General features: G+C 44.0%; 1 protein-coding gene across 1 annotated transcript in view; it reads right to left on the minus strand.

Annotated features, from left to right (window-relative positions):
- CCDC78 (coiled-coil domain containing 78) overlaps window positions 1-13,255 on the minus strand; it is a 131,044-nt gene extending 117,789 nt beyond the window's left edge. Inside the window, exons 1-3 of the mRNA XM_029577285.1 lie at window positions 13,119-13,255; window positions 10,583-10,818; window positions 8,355-8,524 (exon numbers count right to left, since the gene is read on the minus strand). Of these exons, the coding sequence (XP_029433145.1) occupies window positions 8,355-8,524; window positions 10,583-10,818; window positions 13,119-13,243 (531 nt within the window). The 5' untranslated portion in view covers window positions 13,244-13,255. The remainder of the gene's footprint in view (window positions 1-8,354; window positions 8,525-10,582; window positions 10,819-13,118) is intronic.
- Between the last annotated feature and the right edge of the window lie 1,777 nt (window positions 13,256-15,032).

Here is a 15,032-nt window from a genome sequence, read left to right on the forward strand (position 1 = left end):
AGAGCTGCAGATTTACTTATTGTCCCCCTTCCAGTTATTAGTTTAAATTTGAATTAGGGCATCCCGACAGTGAGGTTCCAATAATAAGAAAAGTAGTCCAAGTGCCTGTAACTAAAAACTCACCTGAGCTAAAAAATTCTAACTTATCCCTATCAATTAAAAAGCAGAATGAAAATACAAACAAAAAACAAACTTTGAAATGTTTGTATGCTAATGCCAGAAGTCTAAGAAGTAAGATGGGAGAATTAGAATGTATAGCAGTGAATGATGACATAGACTTATTTGGCATCTCAGAGACATGTTGGAAGGAGGATAACCAATGGGACAGTGCTATACCGGGGTACAAATTATATCTCAATGACAGAGAGGAGCACCCGGGAGGCGGTGTGGTGCTTTATGTCGGGGATGGCATAGAGTCCAACAGGATAAACATCCTGCATGAGACTAAATGCAAAATTGAATCTTTATGGGTAGAAATCCTTTGTGTGTCGGGGAAGACTATAGTGATAGGAGTATACTACCATCCACTTGGTCAAGATGGTGAGACGGACAGTGAAATGATCAGAGAAATTAGGGAAGCTAACCAAATTTGTAGTGCAGTAATAATGGGAGACTTCAATTACCCCAATATTGACTGGGTAAATGTATCATCGGGACACGCTAGAGAGATAACGTTCCTGGATGGAATAAATGATAGCTTTATGGAGCAATTGGTTCAGGAACCGACGAGAGAGGGAGCAATTTTAGATCTAATTCTCAGTGGAGCACAGGACTTGGTGAGAGAGGTAACGGTGGTGGGGCCGCTTGGCAATAGTGATCATAACATGATCAAATTTGATTTAATGACTGGAAGAGGAACAGTATGCAAATCCACGGCTCTCGTGCTAAACTTTCAAAAGGAAAACTTTGATAAAATGAGAAAAATTGTTAGAAACAAACTGAAAGGAGCAGCTACAAAACTAAAAAATGTGCAAGAGGCGTGGTCATTGTTAAAAAATACCATTCTAGAAGCACAGTCCAGATGTATTCCACACATTAAGAAAGGTGGAAAGAAGGCAAAACGATTACCGGCATGGTTAAAAGGGAGGTGAAAGAAGCTATTTTAGCCAAAAGATCTTCATTCAAAAATTGGAAGAAGGATCCAACAGAAGAAAACAGGATAATGCATAAACGTTGGCAAGTTAAATGTAAGACATTGATAAGACAGGCTAAGAGAAAATTTGAAAAGAAGTTGGCCGTAGAGGCAAAAACTCACAGTAAAAACCTTTTAAAATATATCAAAAGCAGAAACCCTGTGAGGGAGTCAGTTGGACCGTTAGATGATCGAGGGGTTAAAGGGGCACTTAGAGAAGATAAGGCCATCGCGGAAAGATTAAATTATTTCTTTGCTTCGGTGTTTACTGTAGAGGATGTTGGGGAGGTACCCGTACTGGAGAAGGTTTTCATGGGTAATGATATAGTTGTGAAAAGTGGATCTATATACAGACAACAACCAACAAGGACTGAATTACATAGTCTGGGTAAACAAATAAGCATGGGTTTAGCTTGCTTATTGTGGCGGTTACTACCCCTAACTAATTAAACTAGATATTTCACTTAGATGCAGTTCCAACACTGCTCTCTACATTAATGGTGGGGGTGGAATGGAAATAAAACCAAAAGGTTACTAAGAGCCAAGAGTAATAGATAAGTATGAGAAAAAAAGTGCAAAGCTTGCTGGGCAGACTGGATGGGCCGTTTGGTCTTCTTCTGCCGTCATTTCTATGTTTCTATGTTATGAAATGCTCCAAGTCTCTTGTCCTATATGTTTCTTATTAGACTGTAAGGTGTATTAAAAAGGGGCTGTCTTTTTTTGTTTGTTTTTTGTTTGTACAGCGCTGTAGTAGTAGTATGTAAGTAGTAGGATTGCTTTGCAGTCAGGGGTTAGTTGCTAAACTACAATTTTTTGGTGGCTGGGGGATCTGGAGTGGGGAAGACATCTAAAGGAGAGTCTGCATTGCAGTCTTTGCTGAAGGTCACCAGCAGCATTGACACAGCCACGGTGAAGGGGATATTGGGCCTCCCTCCTCTGTCTTGAACATCAGTTGGACTTTGAAGCAGTCCTGAGGGCATATGTTGCTTCTGCAGCTGCAGTACTTAATATTCCTGTTCTGGATGTGTTCTTGTTGCCCTGGGCAGTGATTTTCCCAGGAGATTTTGAGGGGTTTATGTGCTTTTACATGGGACAGGGTACAGCTCCTGGAACCATTTCTGCCCTTTCAGTGCCCCTTCTGTTACACAGTCTGGATAAACAGATAAGCATGGGTGTAGCTTGCTTATTGCGGTGGTTACTACCCCTAACTAATTAAGCTATTTCACTTAGATGCAGTTCCAACACTGCTCTCTACATTAATGGTGGGGGTGGAAGGGAAATAGAATAAAAAAGGTTACTGAGAGCCAAGAGAAACAGATAAGTATGTGAGAGAAAAAAAAAGTGCAAAAGCTTGCTGGGCAGACTGGATGGGCCGTTTGGTCTTCTTCTGCCGTCATTTCTATGTTTCTATGTAATTTTCAGATCCCATTGAGGTGAAGGCTATTTTAGTGATGGCTTAAGGTTACATAGCCCGTTTATGAATCTTGCCACTAATGGATATAAAGAAATTAGTTTTCCATCAGTCGTGATGTGGTAGACTGCTACTGCACGCAAATGTACCCTGATGAAGTTTGTCTTTAGCCCAGAGCCATGAGGTGAAGTAAGTACTGAAGTCCAACCAGGTCCTGTTGGGGGATAGTGGGACTCAGAGGGTGCCCTGATCAGGGTCCCTCACCTACGGGTGGGATGGATTCGCGCCAGCAGGTTTTTTCTGTGGCCTCCTCGGCCTTTTTCACCGGAATTTATCCTGCTATTGCACCAGGCTTTTTTGGCACAGCAGGAAGGCCTTCCTTTACAGCAGGGGAGTCAGATCCCTCCCACTTTGTCCCTTGAGCCAGCCACGGGACCAGTCGGGCGTGGGACATTGCAGGTCACCTCAGGTCCCAGGGTGGTATGTTCGGCCTGTCCCGCTCTGCGGCACGAGGCCTCTGACCTGGGGGCGACGCTGTCAGGAGAGCCAGGGTTGGACCCAGGGGCTACGTACGCCGCCCAACGGGATGATTCGGATCTTGTCCCTGCGCCAGAGGGGAATGGCCCCAAAATCCTCTGTTTGTTCCGCAGGGAGGAACTTGCCCCGTTCATCTCCCAGGTGCTGGAGGAGCTGGGACTCCAGTCCTTATGGGATGAGTCTATCAAAGATGGGGCAAATCCGGTACTGGAGGGTATGCAAAACTTTCCCTCTGGGTTTCCCTATCATGCATCCATTAAGAAAATTGTGGGTCAAGAATGGGCCGCCCCGGATGCTGGTTTGCGTATCAGCAGGGCAATGGCGAAGCTTTACTCCTTGCCGGAAGGCACTTTGGACCTCTTTGCACTCCCCAAGGTGGATGCGGCAGTCTCGGTGGTCACAAAAAAGATGACTATTCCTGTGGTGGGAGCGGCGCCACTGAAGGATGTTCAGGATCGTTAGCTGGAGGTCCACCTCAAGCGAATTTTTTAGGTTGCAGCTCTGAGTCTCCGGGTGGCCATTTGCACCAGTTTTGTGCAGAGAGCTTGCTTGCACTGGGTGCAGCGTCTCCAGGATGGACAGCTGACTGTTGATTCCCAAGGTGGGCAGGCAGACCGCTTGGAAGCTTCGGAAGCTTATGTGGCAGATGCCTTGTATGATTTGGTATGGACCTCTTCCCGTATTATGGGGGCTACGGTTTCTGCACGGCACCTCTTGTGGCTCCGTAACTGGTCCGCGGACGTTTCATCTAAGTCCCAGCTGGCTTCTTTGCCTTTTAAGGGTCACCTCTTATTTGGGGAGGACCTGGAGCACCTAGTGAAGCAGTTAGGTGACAATAAAGTGCATAAATTGCCTGAAGACAGACCTAAGGGCAAACTTGCTTTTCCATCACATCTGCGTTTTCGGGACAATCAGAGAGCTCGCTAGGCGAGGGGGGGCTTACGTGGCGCAGAGACCCTTTTCTCCTCGGGGTCAGGCCTGGGGGCAGTCCTTTCGTGGAAGTCGTTGGCCCTTCAGATGGATCCTCGGGGTCCAAATCTGCACAAGGCCAGTCCACTGCTGTGCCAAAAAAGCCTGGTGCAACAGCAGGATAAATTCCGGTGAAAAAGGCCGAGGGGGCCACAGGAAAAACCTGCTGGCGCGAATCCATCCCACCCGTAGGTGAGGGACCCTGATCCAGGGCACCCTCTGAGTCCCACTATCCCCCAACAGGTCCTGGTTGGACTGAGGAAAGCCGGGGAGGGAAATCCCCATCAGGCCCTGAAAGCGTGGAAATGCCTGGGGATCCCAAAATGGCTGTCGTTCCTGCGGTTAAAGGCACGAGAGGCTGCACACATCCCACAGTGTCTACATGCTCTAAAATGGGCATGGCCGCGCTAGCATGTATTTCAGGGGGGCCCTGCCCCCCTGAAATACACGCCACACACGGACCACGACAATTTCGCCTTCCTGGAGCCATACCACACACGCGAAAAGCTGACCCACGCACCTTTGCACCGTGGGAGGGAAAAGAAAAAAGAAGAGATCCCCGAAGGAAAGGCAAAGCAACGCGTGGGGGGGAGGGGGGCGGGGGAGAGCAGAACTTACCGCTGCCTTCTGCTGATAACCGTCCCCTGCCCTGCCTTTTTTTTTTTCTGAACTTTAATAAAGTTTACAGCCGGTCCCCTTTCCTAAAACTGAAGAGAGCTATCCAGCTCAATTCAGCAAATTAAGGAATGGAGAGGGGAAAAAAAACAAAAACTAACAAAGCCCAAAGAACAAAAGTCACCGAAGTGACCACGTGAGGGGAGGGATCTGGACCACCACATGTACACCCTACGGCTACTCTGGGACCAGGTGTACAAAAGGGTCACCAACCCCCCAGCCCATCTGCCTCAACCAAACAGGGTAGGATCCCTGATTAGGAACCCCAACCCCTGGCAGAAATGCTCAAAAAAGCTAGAAAAAAAAATATTGGGCACACTGAAGGAAACTGCAGGTATATTCTCCAGCCACCATCTGCTGGAGACAGAGAAATACTGAGGAACTGCAGGTGGCACCAGGGTATTTGAAGCAGTGTCAGTTTTACTTTCTCTGTCTCCATCTGCTGGCACGGATGAATAAACCCAGGAGTCTGGACTGATCCAGGTATGTACAGGGAACATGGGATCTACTTAATGTTTTGGGTACTTGCCAGGTACTTGTAGCCTGGATTGGCCACTGTTGGTAACAGGATGCTGGGCTTGATGGACCCTTGATCTGACCCAGTAAGGCAATTTCTTTTGTTCTTATGACAAGCATCCCAAACAGCCACACAAGAAGGGTGAAATCATCCAACGGTGCCAAGTCAGGTTGTTTGCCTCTCCAAACTCAGAAAGTTTTGATTATGAAGGATATAAGTTTGAGGTGCTATTAAATGTACTGTGTGATAATTTTAAGAGTGATTTTTATGACTATGTATGTGGTTACATTGATTGTAAAGCTTTTTAACCATTGTTTTAATTGTAAACCGCTCTGGCCAGATCTGGCATCTGTTGTGTGCTTATAAGAAATAATAATAAATAAATCTCAAATATTGATAAAGAAAAAAATTTCAACCAGGTACTGCATATAAGAGGGGCCTGGGTGTTGGACAAAATATAGATCTTGTAAAAAACAAAGAGAAATATCACAAAACTGACTTAAATAAGGAGCAATATTCTGCAGACAGTTCAGATTCTATGGCCAACATCTGGAATATATCCTTAGAGTCTGACAGGAATAACCAGGATGGGCCAGTTGGTCCTTTTCTGCTGTCATCTTCATCTGTTATATGTTGATCTCAAAGGAAATGCTAGGCTGTGGTGAATGCCTGGAATGGTCTGTCAGTAGAGGTTGTGGGGTCAGCAATGTAACAGTGATTAAATATGCTTGAGATAGATATACAGAGCAGAGGAAGGAACAGAGTTGAGTGGTTAAATAAAATACAAGTGACAAGGAGGCAGGGGAGATGACGTTGGTTTAAGCATGGAGATTTATATGCTTATCTACCCAAATGATAGAGAACCACATGTAGACAGCTGGGAAGACTGGATGAGCCATTTGCTCCTTATCTGCCAACTGCCATCATCTATTATATCACTTTAGCATGAAACAAGAAGGACTGGGATTCTGCTGGGTACTTGTGACTGGGATTGGCCACTGTCGGAGACAGGATGCTGGGCTTGATAGATCTTGGTCTGACCCAGAATGTTCATGAACCACCTGCAACTTGGCTGGAAATAAGACTGAGATCTTAAAATCAAGGCTTTAATATTCCTGTCAAAATCAAATACATTTCTAATGACATTCCTGGGTTCCTCTTGTCAAGACTGAAAAAATATAATCTCTAAGTTCTTGATACTTAAGTAGCTTCTTTTACTAACCAAAGACATAATACGATCTTTATCAAACTCAAAGTAAAATTATATAAAAAGGTAGAACTAATACAAGGAAGATTCTGGAATACAATAAGCCTTGTTTATTTGAAGCAAGCGATCAAAATGTGTTTCCAATATTTTTGCTAAAAATGTTGAAAATCAGCATTCTCAGGTAAATCAATCAGACATACATTTTTTAAGCTAATTTTATCATGCAAATATTTGTTCTGAAGATCTAAGCTGCATTTTCTTTAATTAAACAGCCAGAAACAGCCTTATAAGCTTCCAACTGGAGGATCATTTTGACCATATCTATTTGTTAAATTTTTATTTCTTTTTGCAAACATTCTGATGAAGTAGAAAATGCTTGTATTTTGTAATCAATCGACTCAAGAGGAAAACTGGTTCTTACCTGCTAATTTTCGTTCCTGTAGTACCATAGATCAGTCCAGACAGTGGGTTGAGCCTCCTTTCCAGCAGATGGAGACAGAGAAAAACTCAAAAGGTATCAGGACAGTGCTCCCCCTGTTCTCAGGGATCTCAACGGGGGAGGGACTGGACCACCAGTATCACCCCAGAGCCAGGCAAGAGGCCACCGGGAAAAGGGTCCTAGGCTGAATAAATCAAGGGGACAGGACCCCCCTAGGCCCAAGCAAGAGCGAGGAGTCAGAACAAAACTGCTCCTGATGACTAAACATCTTTTTTTTTTTTACTTTTTAAACACTGGGAATTAAACCAATACTTGCTTGATCCTTTATAACTAGAGAAGGAGGAAGAACTTCTGCAAACCAAAAACTGCTACAAAGAAAGGGAACCACAGGTTCTGCTATCTGCATCTGCTGGAGATAGAGAAATAATGAAGGAACACAGGGGGAGCACTGTCCTGATATAGGAATTTTTCTTTGTCTCCATCTGCTGGAAAGGAGGCTCAACCCACTGTCTGGATTGATCCGAGTACATACAGGGAACTCCTGTATAGCTAAAAAAATAGTCAGAAAATGTACTTCTGGGGATCGAACATCTGACAAACTTGAATCCTCTCCTTTAGGGGTTGATTCCTCAAATTAAGCTCGGGTTTGAGATGACTATAATTCCTCTAAAACAGATCCAGCCATTGGGGCCACCAAGAAAAGGAGGAACTGGTGACTGAAAAAATTAAGTAGCAGTATCTGCCAGTGCTAGCATCCCCCTGATCACAAAAAGGTTCACTGGTAAAACAGCTGCAAGCGAGGTCTGAGAGTTGGCCGGCATTGCCTACAAAACTAGGCATGCCTCTAAGCCTTCTTCTGTCGCCAAGAGGCAACCCAAAAATAAAGAAAAACAAAATTCCCCAGACTCAAAGATCCATACCACACGTACTGCAAAAGAATGCCCCAACAGCATTCCGATGTGAAGATCCCTGCCGAATTCCTCTCCACTTCCACAGCCCTGACAAATATTTCAGTGACTCCCTGCCACCAACAAAGTCCTAAAAATAAAATTCCACTCCAACAGTTTCAGAAATGAGCTACCAGCGTCCTCAAAAAAACAGTCCCACAGAAGACTCTGCACTCCAACAATCTCAGAAGTGTTTCACCAGAGCTTCCAGTCAAAGGTCCCACAAATGCCTCTCTGCTCCGGTGCCCAACAACACAATTGTCAGCTCCCCAGCTCCCCGATGTCACTATGATCTGTCCCTTTTAAGGCTGAAAGCGAACACTTTTAAGGCTGAAAGCGAACAGTTCCATGAACTGATGACCAGAAGCTCCAAGGGTGCATCCTACCTGGCAGTCATCAGGTAAGGCCTGTTTATTGGACCAACTACAAATATTTATAGTTTGAAGGGTTTTTTTTAGAGTTACTGTTCTGCAGGAAACAGGTAAACTTGGAGAAAAAATATTGAGAGGAAAAAAAATACCTTGATATGGGCTCCATCCTGGGCAGAATAAGCCAGTCTTACATTGGTGGCAGCCAGTCCAGGTGATTGGAGAAGATCCTTTAAGACTTCATTGTGAATTTCATACATAGACATAGAAAGTGCCCAGATCCCAAAGTCCTGCTGCTGCTGCTGCTTCTGGGAAGGAGAACCTAAAGAAGAGATGAAATAAAAATGACAGGAACACACAGCATTTGAGCATAGTACAAACTAAGATAAGAAGCCTGGTTTAACTACTATGCAAGAGTTGGATAATTAACATTTTTAAACAATTTGTTTTGGAGTTGACCATCGATTAGTAGAAGAGATTCTGAAAATATGTTGAGTGGGTTTGTTATGTTGTCATTTAGTTTGCATTGATCTGTTTGTTTTGATTTTATGCATGTGATACTGTAAACCGCTTAGCAAGCAGGATAATGCGGTATATAAATTGTTCAAAGAAAGAAAGAAGGCCCCCAGTGCTGTATTTTTTTTTTTTAATTACTGTTTGTCACAGCTGAGCACTGGGGGTGAGGGGAGGCTGGTGGCAGAGGAAACCAGTAGAGGCACTCAGCTAGTGGTGAGACAGCAGCAGGAGGTCTGCTAACTGCCTCCTGCCCATAGAGGCAGAGTCGGTGTGAGGGCAGGCTGCAGCAGAAGGGTTTCTTGGCTCTCTGCCCTGCTCTGGGGTGATGACGTCTGGGGCAGCCTCTTGGGTCTGGTCCGACTCAAGTTCTGTGCAGTGCTTTGGGAGGGGGGAGCAGCTTGAAGGCGGGCAGCTCAGGCACATGGCGATCTTTCCCCTCCTCGGCAGCCTGCCTGGGCACGAGCCGGCTGCTGAGGAGGAGGAGGATTGCTGCTTGCGGGAGGCAGACAGCAAACCTGCATGTGTGCATTAGCAGTCAGCAATGGAGGAAGATTTCACTCAGGAGCTGCAGTTTGAGCGTGAAAGAGCCGCATGCGGCTCGCAAGATGCCGGTTGACCACCCCTGCCTTGGATACTGTATCTGCCGCCCAGTTATGCAGCCACAGCAGTCTTCTTACCAAAACAACTGCCACTACTGCTGGTAAAGAAATTCTCACAAGGTCTTACAATGCCTCTACTATAAAGGTGGCCCTGGATTCCCACAAGATAACCTCTGGACTTTCTGGAAACCTCTGCGACAGCGCACTAAAGCCCAAGCCATGTATCTTCCACAACTAGAGAACTGGACAGCGCAGATTGAAAAGGAAAAGGCTGCAGTCTTCCTGTCCTCTGCCTCCTTAAGGGCAGTGTCACCTTCCATAGGAAGAACAACTTGCAGGTCACAGCCCAAACCAATGCGTCAGCTCGTGACTCTGAATTAAGTTCTCTCTATCCTCTGCAGGAAAATGAATCAGCGTGTCTATGGCCTTCTTCCCTTGGCTCCCCCATTCATCATTTACACCAGGCACTTAAGTGCCTTGTGAGAGGAGGGCAAATGCAAATGCAGGTTTTTGAGTGCCGACTATACAGCTGCACCAGTCTGAGATATCCACTCTTGAAGCAGTTTCAGCTCCTTGCTGTCTCTACTTAAATCTATGTGACACTGGAAACTTCCAGCACTTTTTTTGCTGCTGCAATTAAGCGGAAACCAGAGGAATATGATGCTATTTTACTTGCTTCTCCACTGGGCTATTCAAATATAAAATACTATTTGATTTTATGCTATTTGTTCTGTGCTATTGTTACTTATGCTTTGATAAACTTGTATGTTAAATTGACTTGGTATGTAACTTGCAACCAGCTGAGATTGGTGAATCAGCAGATTATAACTTGTTTAAATAAATAAAATACAGCTATCAAACACTGATTTCAGTTTGATTTTATACTGTATGTCCTTTTTTGGATTAAACATCAATCATGGTGGAATCTATTTTAAAACTAGAGCCTGGGATTAGCACGCAGGACTCAAGACAGACGTGCCTGTAGAAGTGTCAACTGGATAATTTTACCAGATTTTCACCTGAACCTACCTATGCTTTCAGAAGAAAATTCTCCCAAATCTAGCCAGTCAAAATTTACCTGGCTAGATTGAGGCCTGCTATTTTTCCTCTCAGCTTTAACCAAGAAAATGCATATGTGGCAGAAATCATATTATGAAATGATGTTTCATTGTCCTGTGCACTGATCCTCTCCCACAAATCAAGCCCTCCTTTATATATACCACTGGAGAAGGGTTACTCAATAAAATCATTGATTTTACATTCACCTGCTGCTAATCTCTGAGCAGACAGCAGCTCCCCAAACAGGTAATCAATGGTCAGAGGGACAAGACCTGAGCGGTCACTCTTGTCGCCGGTCAGCAGTTGGGATTTCCTGGAGTCCCACTCCCCAAGAGTCATAATGGCCACATTCATCCCCTCAGTGAAGACATTCAGCAGAGGTTCCAGTGTCTTGGAGAAAACAGATGCTCTTGAAGCTCGGGCATCAAACAGCTCCTGGAAACTGAAAGGAAATACATTAAGAAGCAACACGGTAAGAAAGAAGGGCATTACCTGGATTCTGCCTTTGTCCGAGACACATCCAGGCCAATATTCAGTAAGCTGGTGAGTGGAAAAGTTAGCCGGATAACTTCTTCTGCTGAATACACAGGGTGGAAGATCAGAAATCTTAGTCACTGTTCTTGGGTTACATCTGCTAGCCAGATCAAGGTCCCCTGGCCAAGGATTGTCACTGCATTGGCTGGGCTAAATAGGAAGGAATATAAATTTGTGGCCAAAACCCCAGGTAACTGTATATGAAGGCTCATGATGCCTTAGCCCAATGAAAGCTAGTTCTAGATGAGCTGGAGGTTCAAAGGTGCAGAAGGAAACTGGTGGACCCCTGAAAGAAATGTCAGGAAATATTTTTTTTCACGGAAAGGGTGGTGGAAGTAGAGAATGCCTTCCTGGGATGAGTGGTGGCAACTAAAATGGTAATGAAGTTAAGAAAGCTTGGGCTAAGCCTACAGGATCCTCAACTGCTAAAAATGATGAGAGCAGAAAGCATGACCTAGTAGCACGTGTTTAAGTGTTCACAGTGCCATATTCACCTGATTGAACAAGTTTTGGGGCTGCCAGAATGAATGTAAAAGTGGTTAAGATGAAATGTTAGAAGACGGTTAGCTGAAGTGCAGGTGGTCACATAAAGGTGAATTTTAAAAGCCTGACGCGTGCATCAATTAGGGGATGCGTGAATATGTCAGGCCAGCACGCGCCAAGCAGATTTTAAAAGCCGCCTGGATACGCACGTATCTCCCGCTGTGCACACAAATGAAAAGTTTCCAAATAGGGGTGGGGTGTGGGCGGGGCATGGGTGTTTCTGGATTTTGACTTGAAATTAGCACATAAATGCTTACGTGCACTGGCGCGTGCCGGGATCCCCTGCTGCGTAACTTTACTTGTGCTATGGATGGCGTGTAATTAAAAAAATTAAACAGATCAGAGAGGTTTTAAGGATTGGGGCTAACGGGGAGAAGGAGGTGGAAGGAGGTTGGAAAGTCATATCCCTTAACTGGGCGAACTGGGAACAAACTGGGAAAACGGGCAATGATGTCAGCTCAAGTGGCTTTTAAAATCCCCCACACTTATGAGGTAGAAGCAGCAATTGCGAGCACAGGCGACGCTCGCTTAAAACTGAGCACCCGTGCATGCGCATGTTATAAAATGGCTGTATCCCTGGGTGTGGGCCGATGAACATGCGTACATACGCGACCGCGTGCCGGTTTAAAAGTCACTGTCATAGTAAGGTCTGTCTGAGAGGCTGTGCAGGTCCCCCTAGAAGGCTGCATATTCGGGCAGCAATTATGTGAGTGTTCCTGGCTATTTAGATCATTACAGAGCTTTTTGACCGGGCATCAGAAGAGTGAGTGCTGGATGGAACTAAGGGGGATCTTGTACACTCTTCTACCCAAGATGGTGAAGCATAAAGGGGGAAGACAAAAGGACTGTCCTGAACAAGAAGAAATCTTGCAGGCGGTCACATTCTTTGTACCCCGCCCCAAACTATTAGGAGAGGCGGGTAATAAATACTTTTAAATAAATAAATTAAAATGTGGCTGACAACAGCAATGTATCCTTAGTGTGCACAGAATAGCTGAGCAGACTGGATGAGCCAGATGCATTTTTTTTCTGCTGTCACCTACTATGTTACTATGTAAATGAGAATTTATACAATTATCAAAATAAATATAATTTTATTTATTATGGCCTAATTCCTCCCACACCTTACCCCCTCCTACGATAATCTTGGTACATGCCCAACCTCCTCCTCCCCCTCACCCCCTTCCTAATGCATTTAATGCCTTGAATATACTTAAATAATCTTCTCCACCTTCCCATATCAAGTTTTCTGTAAACTGTTATATTACCCCCCCCCCCCCTCCAAGTTACTGCTCCTTGTTCACTGTACATTGTTTCAAGTTCTTTGTAAACCGATATGATGTACCCACGAATATCGGTATAAAAAAAAAGCCTTAATAAATGTACAAATGACTGAGATAAGTGTGCTGCTTGACCAATTCCTCAACCTGTTTTTTTGTTTTTGTTTTGCTCAATTCCCTTAAAATTAGTTTGTTTCTTACCTGATGTTGTCTGAGATTTTACAAGTGCTATTTTACCATGGAGATGTTATAAAGGCAAACCAGTGACACGATAGTGGCACTACCAGAAGTGCATAGTCATAGTCTCAGCCTTTCCTGAGAAGCTATCCTTCCTTATCAGTTGATATAATATGAGGAAATGAAACAATTTCAAATTCAACTTTACCTGAAAGACAGTCCATCACCCCCAGGGGATAGCGATACAGTCTTCCCTAGTCCAGAAATATGCAGACTGGGTTCTCTCTCCCCCTGCTGGCTAGGCCAGATCGTCCCAACAATGTCAACATTCATTTCACCACCTATGGATGAAAGACTGGAATAAAGAAGTTGGATATTAGGCCTTTCTCCTTCATGATGGACTGACGGCTGGGTAATTGTCAGTTATTCTTTTCAAATATAAGATCTGAAAGTGCTTACAAAGGCAAATGCCAGATAGGGAAATGATGGTGGGATGGTCTAGCTGTTATGGTATTGTATAGTGGTAGGGGTGAGACATGGATGTGATGCTACCTGAGAAGTACCAGATGGGAGGTATGAGTGCAATGTAGAGTATGGTGATGCAGAAATGTTTGGAAGAAATGAGCTGATTTTATGGTTTTGGTGGTAACTGTGGTATTTTTATAATGTACCTTATGTGTTTACTTTTGCTCATATGTGACACTGTATTTAGTACATTGTTAAACGGGGACTCTGGGGAAGTGGTAATTTTGAATGATTGTATGTTATTTTAAGATATATGTTGCGAGCCACTTTGTATCAGCAATTGCTCAAAAAGGTGGAATAAAAAATACTATATTAAATTAAATGTCATCATAGCACATGTCCTAAGGCTGTGTTACTGGCTGATAGTCCTTGAGGAGCACATACAAGCCAGTTTTAACTCATGCCTGGGTAAAGGCAAGTTGACTCTATTCGGTATACAGAGCTCCTAAATGAGACCCTCTTTAGGAGGATAAAGCCAGCATTTTGGCTAGGAAAGATGTTAATTTTTTGCACAATAAAGTATAAGAGTGAGGAACTGAGGCATACCCATCAATTCAACAGAAAATAACCCCCTTTGAAAACTCCAATGTTGGTATCTATTCTACAGTAGCACACGTCAACTCAATGACTGAAAGCACCTAAGAGAGAGTGAAGTATAGTGTCCTCAAGGCCAGACCAGCAAGTCTGATATTTTTCGAGCAGACTTAATCTTAGCTTGGGTTGTAATCCTGTGTGTTACATAAAGTAGTAATATAATTGCGCAATCAAATGAAAATTCATTTCTATTTTTCTATTGAAACTTTAGCAAGCCATGGAATTAACATGGACAAAGTTGTTTTATTTAACAGTGATATCATGGATATATTCTGGGTACAATAATTAAACTGCCCACGGTGGTGCAAACACTGTGGATAGGTTTTACCCTCAAAGTTCGCACCAGTAATCAAGGTAAAACGACGAGTGTAGTTTTGCTTTAATTATTGCTGCATGAACATCATTCACAGCAATTTGGTTCTGCTTTTTCTATGGGCAATTTTTACAGGCACACTGTTGACTTTCCCCATCCTAACCCTGTCCCTCTGCTCTATACGGGTAAAAGCATGCATGCTGTGGAACAACACATGCACTCTTATTTATTTAAAATAATTTATATACCGTATGCTCCAACAGATGGAGTAGGTTCACAGTGTCAAAACATACAATAAAAAAACACATGCAATATTCTTATCAGCATTAAGAGTGGCCTGTTTTCAAAACTTCCATTTCTGCGGGTAAAACATTGTGTTATTCGTGGAAATGACTTTGAATATTGCCCCCATTAACACTGACCCCGGTAGAAATGCAGTGAACTAGCAGTGTTTTACCTCCTTTGTTTCTATTGGGCATGTCAGATGCACATTTATAGTTCAGAGGAAAACACATGAGCAAGAAGGGAATCTAAAACATTATTTCAGCAGGTTTATAGTGAAGAGAGGCTAGGAGGATCATTTCAGAGCCCTTTCTTTGTGTCTACTAGCCATCTTTAAATCGCCCTCCCTCAATGCACCTAAAAGTCCTGAGCAGGCATGCCCGGGAGCATGTACAAGTTAGGGTAGGA

This window comes from Rhinatrema bivittatum, chromosome 14 (assembly GCF_901001135.1).
Source record: "Rhinatrema bivittatum chromosome 14, aRhiBiv1.1, whole genome shotgun sequence".
In the NCBI taxonomy this organism is placed as follows: Eukaryota; Metazoa; Chordata; class Amphibia; order Gymnophiona; family Rhinatrematidae; genus Rhinatrema; species Rhinatrema bivittatum.